This window comes from Protopterus annectens, chromosome 4.part0 (genome assembly GCF_019279795.1).
Source record: "Protopterus annectens isolate FY-2018-M chromosome 4.part0, PAN1.0, whole genome shotgun sequence".
NCBI lineage: Eukaryota > Metazoa > Chordata > Ceratodontiformes > Protopteridae > Protopterus > Protopterus annectens.
In genome coordinates this window covers 1,331,674,237-1,331,688,619 of record NC_056733.1, presented here as the reverse complement: position 1 = coordinate 1,331,688,619, position 14,383 = coordinate 1,331,674,237, and the positions used below count along the sequence as shown (strand labels likewise).

Sequence of the window (14,383 nt, the reverse complement as noted above, 5' to 3'; positions counted from 1 at the left end):
GAAATGTGCTTTCAATGAATAGTCCTAGACCCATATATATATATATATATATATATATATATATATATATATATATATAAACAGAATGAACACACACAGACCTAAAAACAAAAAGTCTGCAGAAAAATCAGCTACGCACAATGCCTACTCAGCGACACAATCTTAGGGCATACACATTTAAAAAAAATGTATAGTTTATATATATATATATATATATATATATATATATATATATATATATATATATATATAATGTGTTTTTGCAGGAAAGCAAGCCCCACCCCACGTGGATGCTACGCCTTCTACTACTTAAATATACTAACTGAGATGCCACCATACTGGGGGAAAGCCATATTGTCCAACTTCACTATTGCAACAGACACACTCACATGCACCCAGTAATAGTTTGAGAAGTTATTAACCCGCTAAGAACACATCCATAGCTTATTTTACTATTTTCCCTTAAAGAACTTCTGAGCCCTAAATAAATTTCCTTTCTGAGAGTACATTTCCCTTCCAAGAGAATGATCCTCTTTAATTTCACAAATTAAGAAAGCACAACTGAAGTTTCTCCTCCTCTATGGCATTCTTATCCTACTCCGCTTTCTCAGTGCACCCCATGTTGGGCCGAATGAAAGCTCATGGTATTTTCTTTAGGAATTTGTCTCTCTCTTTATCTTAATTTGTTTCATCTGTCATATCTGTGCTGTCAAATAAAGCTAAATTCTATGAGTTTATAAATCTGCTAAGCCTTTAGTGTTCTGAAGGTGAGTAAACCTAATAACCAGTGAGAGAAACTTCACTAATTAGCCAAGCTTTGCAAGCCAGGAAATAGGACACTATTAATGACTCAAGGAAGGAAGACAGGACCTGTAATTCACAAAATATCACATTTTTCAAAGGTTATGCCATCTCAGTTACTTATTTATACCTCTATAAAAGCTTTTTCTTTTCACAGCTGGTGTACTCTAGCTGTAAGTAACTAATATGCAAGAGTTGCTGCAAAAAAACTAATGGGCATTTTTGCTAAAGATTCTTTATGTCATTCGACATTTTTCGTTAAGATTTTCAAACATGACAGTATATCTCACTACTTCCATTCTAAGGGAATAGGCCTATGATCTAATAAGACAGCACGATTTATTGTAAACTCATCATCTCTGCCTCACATTGCATTATGGGAAAAAATAGCACTCCAGGGAAACAAGATAATGTCAGCATGTCTGTCCCTATGATAGTATTCAGGATTAGAACAAGAAAAATCTTATTAGCTATAAGTAAAACTTTGGATGACTTCTGCATGAGGCGGGTCTTTTCCCAATGTCAAGCTCATCATTAGGTCATCCGGCAAAAAAGGGCAGTGTCCCATATCATCTTTACCCCCCCCACCCCGAAAACAGCTGGTGGGGAATTTGTCAATTTCATCCAGGTGGACTCCGAGCATTGTCAAAAGTACTATAACTGGGCTTTTTTCTTACTATTTTATATAGTGATATTTACTGCATTTTGCTAAAGATATTCCACTGGCCATTTGGGGATTTTTTTTTGAGATTATTTGTATGTTGTTGACATACAAAGAAAAAGATTAGCTAGATGGAATGCGGGAGACAAATCTGCCCAAAGGTATTAATTTTCAATGCCTTTCCTAACTCAGAAAAATATCTAGTGTCAACTAACGAAAAGTCTTGTTTTCTATGACTTATGCCCTATGCCAGACCAACAAAGCTTGTGAACTTAAGCACAAGGGATGGATCATGGCCAAGATGGTGAGAAGCTGGCAGCTTGGTTTCTCAGCTCTGCTGTTTGAGTTATTTTTCTGACAGGAATTTTTAAGTTATTGATCTTCTTTTCAAGATTTTGGAAGATTATACTTGAAATATATATATTCTCATTTTTTAATTCCTGTCAACATTGAAACAGAAAAGGTTCTGACTATTCTTCAGAAGGAGTTATTCCAAAACTACCTCACAGGACTTGTCATAAAAGAAGGAATTACAATCACTTCATGCTAGCATTCAAAACCTGTCAATAGAACTAGATATAATGGACAATAAACCAGATAACTTCAAAGAGAAATGCACAAAATAAATAGAACAGCTACATGAAATAATAATGCAGCAGAAGACTCAGATCTCCAGTATGGAAGAGGCACTAAATTATATAGAAAGAGACGTTTCAGAAGAACAACATAACATTGAATTTTTATTAAAGAAAAATACTCCTTTACTAAATAAAATAGATGATCTTGAAAATAGATCCAGGAGGAATAATGTACGTATTTATGGATTACCTTAAAAAATTGAAGGTGACAATATGGTTAATTTCTTCACTTCTTGGCTCTCCAAGACTTTAAATTTAACAGTCTCTCTATTATATGGTTTCTAAAGAGCTCACAGGTCACTTGTAGTCTCTCTCTTCAAAAAAAGTAAATACAAAACTGATATCCATAAGTGTGAGATTTTTTTCCACCAAAGATAAGGAACTGGTATTAAAAACTGCTTGGTCAAATTCACCGATTAAATTCAATGACAGTACAATAAGATTTGAAAATGACTACTCTTCATCAGTGACTTCAAAAAGAAAAGATTTTTTTTCCTTTGATAAAACAACTGAAGACACATTAATGTGCACTCTTTATTTCCTGGTAGACTTAGTCTTTCTTACAGAAGGTACTAAAGTGTTTGAAAGTCTGGAAACAGCTATGTCCTTAAAATCCAGCAATATCTTGGAACAAACAGAAGAAATGGATTGGAGAAACAGTTCACTGAAAATCCAGGTAGAAATGAATGGATAGAAAACTACTGACAAGAAAAAGAAAAAAAATAAAGGACAAATAAACATCTTTAATTTACTTTTCTCTTTGATTCAATTGGCTTATAATCATATATTCTTGGTATCATTTGTTATTTTACAGCAATAAGTTATATCTGATACAGGCAAGAAAAAAATACTAATGCTTAAGCATAAAAGTAAAGTAAATTGATTTTTATCTTTATATCATTTTTATAACAATATAAATAGTAATATTTACTTAGACATTATTTGAAAGTGTTTTATTATTAAGAAAAATTTAAATGGCTATTTTTCCTACTTTATTCTTTTCTTTCCTTTTTCTGTCTTTCAGAATGGGTTTATGACCGTTTGTGTCTTTAATATGAAAGAGTGATGTGCTTTGCAAAATGTTTTTTTTCCATTTAGTATTGGTGGTATAGAGATTTTTTGGCTTTGAGTTCTTGGCTGTCTGGTTGTGTCTGATTGTATGTTTGGTGCTTGTGCTTTGTGTGTGTGTATGTGTGCTGCTTCAGTACAGTCTTGGATGATATGGATTTTTTTTTCTATTTTGTTTCTTTGATTTTTTTTTCTGATAGTGGATGTTGAGATTTTGTGGAGGTATGGCTGGGTGGTGTTTTTTGTGTGTGGAGAGTTCTACTCTGGAAGTTGTCTTGCATGGTATGGTTTTCCTTCCTTGGTTCTACCAAATGAACTGGTTTTCTCTTTAGAAATTAAAACTCACCTCAAGCTTTTGAGCTGTTTAGATTGTCTACTTGCTTAAATAGTCTCTCCATTTCCCGCTGAGGTAGTGAGCAGGGATTCTCTTCTGAATGTGCGGACCATTATGAAGAAAACAGGATGGCACAGTAATAATGCTAAGTGTAGGGTCAAAGACCAGTCCTGTTGTATTATTATTTAAAGTGATGTTTACCCCCTTAAATAAATAAATTTAAAAAAAAAACTTATGAAGCAAAACTGCTGAAGCCGTGAAGCCACAAATGTTATAGGAATAGAATTCAAAGGTAGAGACCTTTTGTTTTCTTTTTTTTCAGAAAAAAAGTAGTGATATGCGCTCAGAGTCTTGACTGTATGTTATAGACTTAGTGAGGGATGGGCAAAATATGAACTCTTGGTGGATGAAGAATTTGGACATCTCTCAACCAATGAATAGAGTTGGTAAACCCAATCTTTGATTGTTCAAGGTTTTTGCATTTTTAGTGTGTCTGATTTTTATTTTGGAGGAGACAGGTTTTTTTTCATGCTTAAAGTATACAGTGTAGGATAGACTCTGGGACTCCTCAATGGCTTGAGGGTGGATGGGGAGATAAAACTGTGTACGGGTATATGGCTGTAGTGGTGACCATTCATATCGGTATCAGATGCATCTTAGAGAACAGAAATGAAGATATATTTAGAGTAAAGTTTCAGTAGTATAATGTATCTGTCGATAAAATAATAAAGGGAAGAAGTTATCAGAAGTAGTAGTATTCTGGAATAAAAAGACAGTAATATAAGGACTATTGCAAACTCGGAGAAATAAAACCATGTTTTGCATAGAAAAGACTTAAGCACAGAAGATGTTTTCCAGGGACATTGTTGGAAGGAAACACAATTTAAAATATCTGTGCAACAATCATAATTACAGGCATATATATAAAGTTTTTTTGTGTGTGTGTATAAATATATATATATATATATATATATATATATATATATCTGGTTTACCATGACTTAAACGAAGTGCAGCCAGTCGAAGTGTCGAAGGATGAATTCATGGTTTCCAAGAGACATACAAGTGAATCGACATAGGTCAAGCAGAAATGATCGAGATGCATTGTGCACTCAATTATTTGACAAGCGACGTACTGACATTGGGAAAAGAGGTTGTGCTTCAGTGAGGAACAGGGAATTAGCCCATTTCCTCACAGAGGGTTTTCGGTTTAGACTAGGGGGTTTTCTTGTAGATTATATTTTTTTGTCGCAGTTAGCTTGTTTTTTAGTTAGATTACCTAGTTGTCTGTAGCACTGAAAAATTGGAGGGGATTTTGTTTTTTTGCGAGTTTTTCCAAGTGTTATCACATTTGTGCATCAGAGATAGAGTGTCTTGAGTTATCCAGGGAGCAAAGTTAGATTTAATTCTAATTTTCCTAATGGGGGGCCAGGGAGTTCAGGGTGTTAAGAAAAATGCTGTTAAATTTTAGAACAGCTTTTTTATAGGGAGAGAACATGGAGAAAGAACCAGTTAATAGAGAAGAGTATATGATTAAAGGAGTCGGGGTTGAAGATAGTAAGTTTGCAGCAGTCTTTGTATTTTTCGGATTTGAGCAGTTTGGAGGAATGTCTATGGCTAGAGGTAGGCAGGTGATCACTTAGGGAATCAAGAAGTATGGAGGGGTTTTGGTACAGGTGTGTTAGAGGTAAGGATACAGTCTAGTGTAGTGCCAGTATTAGAAACTTTGTTAAGGTGAGTGGGGGTAGTAATTAGTTGGGAGAAGCCATAAAAGTTAACGCCATCATTTGGAGAAAGAGGATAGCGCATTCCAGTTGATGTTGCCAAGTAGTTTCATAGGAGGTAGTTTGTGAGATCCAGGAGAGAAAGTATTCAAGGATAGGGATGTGTTTACCTGGGGGTATGGTATTGGCAAACTTTGTGTGATTGTTCAGTTTGCAGTTTACTATGAGAACTTCTGCTGGGTGGAAATTTGGTGATGAGAAAGATAGAGGCTAGACTGTGAAAGTAACCCAGAGTCCTTGCAAGCCAGCATCTTAGAACAAGTTAATTGGGGTGTTGGTGACTCTGAGGTTAAAAATAAAAATCATTTGTTGTATAAAGAAAGTATTTACATTTTAAAATATGACACTTAAAGCCATCATAGGCTTAATATTGAATGTTCATGGAAACTTGTGATATAACTGCTTTTTTATGAACAATGTGATTATTGTACTAAATGTTTTTAATAGAATAATTAATTAATTATTTTATTGTTTGATAGATGGTAGTTGATTAATTTGTGTATAAAATGATATAACTTTTTTGCTATGATGTACTCCTAGAAGCTACTTGTTGCCGAAGTGCTAGAGACAAGAGTTGTTTTTGAATAAAGTGTTTGCTGGTTCATTTTAGTGTTTCTACTGGACGTTTGTCGTATTTTCTTCTTAAGACTGTGAGAACTAACTACAGAACATCTACACCAACCCCCCCCCCCCCACTTTTTTTTTTGAGTCTATCCTGGCAAATAATATTGCAGCCAGTGGTAAGATTTCACTATCAGATATATGGGGTTTTAGCTAGGTTTCAGAGATGTTGAAGATGTCGGGGATGTGGACAGATATCCAGGAGTGAAGTTCAGTGGCTTTGTTTAGAATACTTTGAATGCTGAGAGAAAGTAAAGTTAAGTTTCTAGTAGATATGGAGTTGTAAGTCTGAAAGGAGAGGAGTGGAGGTGAGAGGGTGAGGGGTATGGGATGGGTAGGGAGAGAGGAGCTGGAGGTAGGTCCTGGATTGGGGTGTATATCTCCTGAGAATTATGTTTAGAACAGGGAGTTTTGAACTTGAATAGATTAGGATAAAAAATAAATATTTTGGCCTGATTTGGGGAGATAGGTTGGTCTGATGGAATATTTTTATTTTATGAAGGTAGATGTCATTTGAAAGGATAGAGCTGGAGCAATATGGCATTTATGAGAAGTTGAGGGGTGAGTATGTGGGTAGCAAAGTGTAGGGGCAGGGATTATGTACGTTAAGGTATGATGATAGAAGATAGAGACAGGAAAACAAGAAGAGCTGTAGTTAGGAGAAGCATCATTTTTTAAGACAGAAAAAGTGGGAAGGTGAATTGGTTTGGAAGGTAGTGCAAGTAGAGTAGGATGCTAAAATTTATAGTAGGAAGTAGAACTAAAAGTAATAGTATAGAGAGTAGGGAGGTAGAGTAAGACAAATCTATAAGATGCGCTTCTTTTGACAACAGGAAGACAGAGCTAATAGGACAGTTTTGGAGGAAAGGTGACTGGAGCGGGGACTACACCAAGCATGGACTGGTTCAGATTAAAAAAACAATCCGTGAGTGAGGAGTTCAGGTAGGAGCAGAAATATATGTAAAAAGAGAGAAAAGCATTATTGAACCAGAGAAATTTTATTGCATTTGAGAGTTAGGATTGCATTTTTTGAATGGAAGGAGCTAAATTATAGAAGTGAAAGATCGCGATATAGCATAAAACAATTATGATTAATTGGGGCTAGCAGGTGGGTGAGGCAGAAAAAACACGTAGTTAGGTGCTGCATTGAGGGAGTAGGTAGAACAACGAAAGTAGAATGTGAATAACAGGTTGGTAGTATATTCTGAGAAAAGGGGGGGGGGCGAGTTCTGGTGGAGAAGTATAGTCTATTTTAGAACAAGATTGCCAGCACATACACACGTGTGTGTGTTGTTTTTTTTTTTTTTTTTTTTGCCAGTTCTGTGCCCTAGGATGGTAGTAATTATTGGATGAAGTTCTAGTGACCTATAATGGGTGCAGTGTGAATGAAAGAGCCAAGAACCTCAAATTACAAAATTTATGTTCTGAAGCATTTGAGTACCACTAACATCTGACTGAAAAAAACAAAAAAAATTCTCTTTTCCCGCCTTTGGCTGAACTAGATTAGTCCAGATTTCAGGTTTTGCTGAATTCCGGACTGTGGTATAGTTTCCTGTGTTGCCCATATCCTTATTTGGATAGGAGGAAGCTTCTCTGTTCACCAGTGAGAGTGGGGAGCTTTGAGCAGCCTATCTGTCCCTGGAGGAGTGGTCTCGGCCCTGAAACTAGTAGTTTATTGGCCGTTTTGGGTCAATTCCTATCTCTTTCAGTTTCCCTGCTTTAAAACCCGCATTTGTGCCAGTATACAACTCCGCACAGCTCCTCGTGCTGTCCTGCAGAGTGATACAGGCAATAGAGAGACCCAAGGGAGACTTTTCCAGATTTAAGTATTTTTTTTCTCTGTTTTTATTGCTCCTACTGCCTTTTTCCGCCTAAACAGTGAATTTCTAACTGATCTGTGCTTTAAAAAGTTTAAATTGCGTTCTGCTTTTTGCAGTTTTTGCACTTGCTTTATATCAATTTAAGTCATTTTTGTATTGTATAACTGTTGTAGGCTACACACTAAAGTGCACTAGCATGTTTATAGCATTTACAGTGTTTTATGTGTGTTTTTCTGCTGTTTCCTGAAAAAACAAACAAAAAAAAAAATTCTCTTTTCCCGCCTTTGCTGAACTAGATTAGTCCAGATTTCAGGTTTTGCTGAATTCCAGACTGTGGTATAGTTTCCTGTGTTGCCCATATCCTTACTTGAATAGGAGGAAGCTTCTCTGTTCACCAGTGAGAGTGGGGAGCTTTGAGCTGCCTATCTGTCCCTGGAGGAGTGGTCTCAGCCCTGAAACTAGTAGCTTATTGGCCGTTTTGGGTCAATTCTTCTCTCTTTCAGTTTCCCTGCTTTAAAACTCGCATTTGCGAGGTTTTGCGCATAGCGCAGCATCGGGCAGTGCCGCTTAAACGGGTTTAAACTATTCCCAGTTCCACAAAGTCTGCTCTTCACTTTTTCCCTTAGAACTGTTCTAAATCTCAAAGTAAGCACTCTATTTTCATTCTAAAGCCCTGCATTTGCTCGTATAGGTAATCTTATAAGTAAGTACTAATAAACTAAAGCACTACACCCTCTTATACTCCCTTTAAGTACTTGGCTCCCTTTTGGTCCTTTTTGATCAGTCAAAAAGTAGTTCCTTATACTATTCTGGCATGTCCAAACGTCAGTTTGGGTTTGCTCTCCAGTCCAGCTGGTGAATCTGGGAATCTTGAGGCAATGTTACAACTGCCTTTTGTACACAGACCACCCACTCCTCCTCCCAACAAGCTCAAATATATGTGAGAGATGCAACTATATAGCCAAACTGGAGGCTGAGCTCTCTCAACCCAGTACTGGTGCAGTCAGGAGGAGAAGGTAACCACACACACAACAAATCCAGTCTCACATAGACCTATTGCAACAGCAAACCAAACACATAAACGCACAAAAACATACTCAGAGGCTCTAAATAAAAATCTGCCCAAGCAGCAGAGACCTCCAAAGCAGACATCCAAGCAACCGCTACCCCACAACAATACCCACGTATCACATAGTTCACAAAGTCAGTGTGCCACACAGTCACAGCCCTTAAGGCTAAACAACACACCTAATACACTTGTAATAGGTGACTCTATTGTCAGACACACTGACGTCCCACTCACCAGGCTGAACAAGGAGAAGGTCACTGTAAGCTGCCTGTCGGGTGCCAGGATCCACCACATAACACAAGCACTTGGGTCACTCCAAAGCAAGTACAAATGTGACTCCGTCATTGTCCATGCTGGTGTGAATGACCTGAGACGTACCTCCCTGGACTACATGAAAAGAGACATAGAGGAGCTCTCTGATCATGTAGCCCAGGCCGGTATGAACCTGACCTTGAGTAACATCTTACCCTCACCAAGAATGATGCCGCAGTATAAAGACAAAATGATCAATTTTAACAATTGGCTAAAGTATTGGTGTCATTCAAAGGGTATCCAGTGTTTGTCAGCCTGGGATGACATGCTCGACAAACCACGTTGCTTCGCTAGGGATGGCTTGCACCTGTCACCCCTGGGCTTTCAAATACTGGCTAAGGCTCTTGCCACCCCCATAGTGCCTTTTTTAGGCAAGGCTCAAAAGACAAACCCACCTTCATAGACAACACAAGGAAAAAGAAACTAAGGGTAATGCTGCTCAACGCCAGAAGTCTAAACCTCAAGATGCATGCACTCGAGGCTCTCCTCAGTATGGAGAATATCGATATCTGTGCAGTAACAGAAACCTGGTTCAAAGCTCCCGAGAGCACCCCAGCACTACCAGGTTGTACCTCATACCATGCTTTTTGGCCCCAAAACCCGGATCGAACCAAAAAAGGTGGGGGGAGTATCCATATTCATTAAAGATACCGACACCTCCAGGTTAGTGGCACTGCACGAAGCATCGGAGACCATCCATGTGCAACTGACAGTGGGCAAAACTGCCTTTCAGTTTGTAGCCTGCTACAGACCACCTTCCCAAACTCAGGAACCCCACTCGGCTTTTCTGAGGACACTGGAGAATATGAAGGTCTCTCCAAACACCATTATATTGGGTGACTTCAACTACCCAAACATAGACTGGGAGCACTACTCAAGCCCCAACACCCTCGCCCAACAGTTCCTAGAATTTATAAACTCAAATGCTATGGAACAACTGGTCACCACTCCCACAAGAGGGGAAAACATATTGGACCTGATCATCACCAACATGGGGACTCTATGTTCCATACCAGAGGATTACCCCTCATTGGTAAGATCTGACCATAAATTAATCTCACTGGACATCCATATCCCTCCCCACCCCCAGCCAAGGAAACCACGGTGAAGAACTTTTCAAAAGCAAACTTCACACTTTTCAAAACCGAGGTGGAATCCTTCAAAGCCACCGGGCCAGTGGAAAATACGACCCAAACTGCAGAATCCTTTACAAACGCATTCTGTGGACACCTACAGGAATGCATGGATCGTGCTATCCCAAATAAAACCAAGACTCACTCCTCCAAAGGCAGGAGACCTGTCTGGTGGACCCCAGCCATAAATAAGATATACAACAGTAGGCGGAAGCTACTACATGATAGAGCAAAATCCCAAAAAGGGAAGGCATCTCTGATCAGTACTAGCAAGAAACTACGATCCCTCATAAAATCATCTAAGGCCAGCTTCGAAAGAAAAATTGCACAATACGCTAAAGACAATCACAAGGCCTTCTTTAGTTATGTCAGGAACCTGGGTGGCAACTCCCGGATATGCTCTGAGTTAGTGCAAAATGACAAAAAATACACTGAACCCACAGACATTGCCAACATCCTGGCAAACAGGTTCAGTGCAAACTCCCCCCCCCCCTTCCCTCCCAAAAGAGCAAATGTCTATCCCAACAGAGTGTAGCCTCCGTGACATCATAAATGCACAGGTGAGAGCTGCCATCTCCAAAGCAAAAAACACAGCATCAATGGGACCAGACGGTGTCACGGGCTGCATCTTACACAAGCTCCAAGAAGAACTGAACCCTCACATAAAGTCACTGTTCAATCTCTGCCTTACTACAGGATATGTACTCAAGGAATGGTACAGCAGCAGTGGTCCCACTCCACAAAGGTGGTGCCACAACAGACCCCGGAAACTATCGCCCTATAAGCCTGACTAGCCTGGTTTGCAAAGCTATGGAGCGCATCATCATGGAACTCATAAACAAAGACATTGGGAACCTCCAAACACTGGATCCTACCCAATTCAGCTTTGTTAAGGGCAGATCTTGCCTCTTGAACCTGGTCGACTTCTTTGAAACAGTCACCAAGGCCATAGATGAAGGGAAGGTAGTCCACACAGCCTACCTGGACCTTGTAATACCCCACTCGGGCATCATAAATAAGCTCACCAGCTTAAATACCAACCCCTATGTCACAAGATGGGTTGCAAACTGGCTCAGGGATAGAACCCACATGGTCAGAATTGCAGGTGCCATGTCAGACTCTAAACCAGTTACAAGTGGCATCCCACAAGGCTCAGTCCTGGGACCTCTCTTGTTCGGTATATATTTCTCTGAGGCATAGGCTAACACGGGAGGACTATGGCTGACCAAGTTCGCAGATGACTGCAAACTGGTTGCCATAATCGACTCGCCGACTGACACAAGCATCCTCCAAAAGGGTCTCACAGAGACGGGTAACTGGTGCCAGAGTCATGGCCTAAAGCTAAATGCCAAAAAGTGCATAGTCATCCCGTTTGGGAAAAACAAAGTGCCCACAAATTACCACATACATGGTAATCCATTAAGTACGGAAGAAGTAATTAGGGATTTGGGGACTCAAGTAGATAGCAATTTCTCCTTTGACAATCACGTTGCCAAAGTGGTTAGAAAGACCTTCTATATAGCCCACCTTATTACAAAAGGGTTCACATCTAGATCAAGAGAGGTCATTGTACCCCTGTACTCATCACTCATCAGGCCCATAATTGAATACAGTGCCCCATTTGGGATTTACCTTACCCGACACCCACTGTAACTGGAAAGACCGCAAAAGTACCTCATCAAGAGGATCAAGGGACTCAAACAGATGCCCTGCGCAGTTAGGCTAAAGAAACTACAGCTCTTCTCAGTTGCTTACTACCTACTCAGAGGTGATCTGTGCCTGACGTGTAAAGCCATGTCCAACCCAGAATTAATGGACATGCTCCACCTCAGGAAATCCAAATCCCTTAGAGCTACACGCTCCAGGGACTTAAACCTCAGCACAGAAATCAATAGGACATGCTGGAGGGACAGATTCATATCCCAAAGGCTCCCCTCACTCTGGAACAAAATCCCAATCCATGTTAGGCAGACCCCCTCAATGACCCTCTTCAAGAGAAATCTTGACGAGTGGAGGGGAGATCGTAGATTTACCCCTGGGATCTCTTCTGTGTCCCTACTAGACACAGTAAACTAACCTTAAAAGGGCTATCTTCTGTGACCTACTATACAGAGGCACAGTCAACTAATCTAAAAGGGTGGTGAAAGCCAAACACACTCTGGCTAGGCTTATAAATGCCCTAGGGCAGATAGCCTAGTATCATCCTATGAACCTATGCTTTTGAAAATGTACAACACAGGAAAGTTTAGTAATTGTTTTGCAGCTGTAAATCCCTTCACATTACCTGTATTAACACCATTGTTCACTTTCAAAAAAGTTGTGTGACCATTTTGAAACCAGCTGCTGCATCCTAAGGAAAAAAAAATAGTGCCTCGCTTCCAGAAAAGCTGTGCGCAGATGTAATCTGATTTTTAATAAATGTTGCAGATCTCTCTTCATGATGCTAAAGTACATATTTTGATTTACTAATTATTGTATTTAATGTGTAAAGTATGAGCACTAATATCCCCTTGGGTTTTATTTTTTTTAACAGTTTCTGGTAAAATCGATTTCAAACGTAAACTGATGCAAGACCAACAAGAAGAAATTCAGTCTTTGAAAAGTATTGTGAATGAGCTTCGGTCAGAGAAACTGCAAATCGCTAGTAACATGCAACGTCGTCAGCAGCTGGAGGAGCAGAGTGTAGATTTGGCCACTGAAATACAGTCATTGCAGAGAGAGATAAGGGTAAAATATCTGCACTGATTATTTTGCACATTTAGAAATCCTGCTGTGCATCTAATCTAACCCTCAATGAATGTGTTAAGTATGACTGAAGTAGATATTTGTTTACTCTTGCTCCCTTTTAGGAACTTGGCTGATGGCTGCAGTACTGACACCTAATAGATCCATTTGTTCTAGGGACAGAGGAGTCATGTATTCCTAGGCTAGGTAAGAGACCCTATGGCCCATTTGTCTTCACTTGGAAATCCCGATTAGCCCTACTGTTACCTGTTAAGAATAAGGCAGTGGGGAGAAGGCCAGCTTCCTGGTCTTGTGAGGTGGCTTACCCATTCCTCATTGAGAGCACCTTCCTCCCCCTTCGCATTTCCTCCAAACCTACTGCTGCTGTCCCCCTCCACCAAGAGGAAGTATGCCTCCAGGAGCTCGATCCCCCTCACCTTTACTGGTGCTAAGCACCACGACAGTGCAGACTTTGCTGGTTTAGATTTCTCTGTTTAACCCCTAGTGATCCTACTAGATGTCACATTTGTGACTAGGGTGAGGTAGAGCACCCTCGTTCCCCTCCCAGGCATGGGTGATCCTGCAGTAGCCACTTCCAACCGTGTCCTGTCTCCCACCTCCTACAAGAACCTGAGCCACTACACAAACTATCACTGACAGCATAGTAAGAACTTTATCCCTGAGTTTCATGGAACTGACTACTTTCTGTCTTCTTCATATCAAAGACACGTTTGTGTAGGGACCTCCTTTGAGATACTGAGGTATATATCCTCCTCTGCTCTCTTGGTATCAAGTGTCCTATTACACACATGAAAGATACATTGTTGTCAGTATAGTCTATGGCTTTAGTCTGTGCAGCCTGTGGACCAGGTTTTGCTTTTGACTCCTGCAGTATTCATGGAATATTATCATGAATCTCCAGAAACCATTTTTCCTGGTAGAGCCATACCAGAACCTGACAATAGATTTATCATACTGCATGTGGGCTTGCCCTCTTTCACCAGTTTTGAGTCTATGATTCCTGTATCTGGAAGTAGAGAAAGCAGTAAATAGTCCTAAAGGAAATGAGAACAATCCAGTGTGCTGTGCTCACATTCCAGTGAAAGCTGAAACCAGAGCTTATTTTTTCAGTTTTTATACACACACACACACACATTATCTATATATGTATATATATGTATATATATAATGTATGTATATATATATATATATATATATATATATATATATATATACAAACAAAAACGTCAGCAGCAAAAATAAAAATTCAAAAACCACAAAGATAAACAAAACTGATATTTGAGCGCGCTTTAGTTCTTTATTGTATAAGAACTTCTTCAGAAAAGAAGTCCACAATATTAGGAAAGAAATATAAACAGTAAGAGAAGGGCAATAAAATTAGTAACCACCAATAGCAA

General features: G+C 39.4%; 1 protein-coding gene across 1 annotated transcript in view; it reads left to right on the top strand.

Moving 5' to 3' along the window:
* The window catches only part of RAD50 (RAD50 double strand break repair protein), a gene marked incomplete in the record, with an annotated part of 1,663,481 nt that overhangs the window by 647,016 nt on the left and 1,002,082 nt on the right, over positions 1–14,383 (top strand). The window contains 1 exon segment of the mRNA XM_044069198.1: positions 12,775–12,968. Coding sequence (XP_043925133.1) covers positions 12,775–12,968 — 194 coding nt within the window.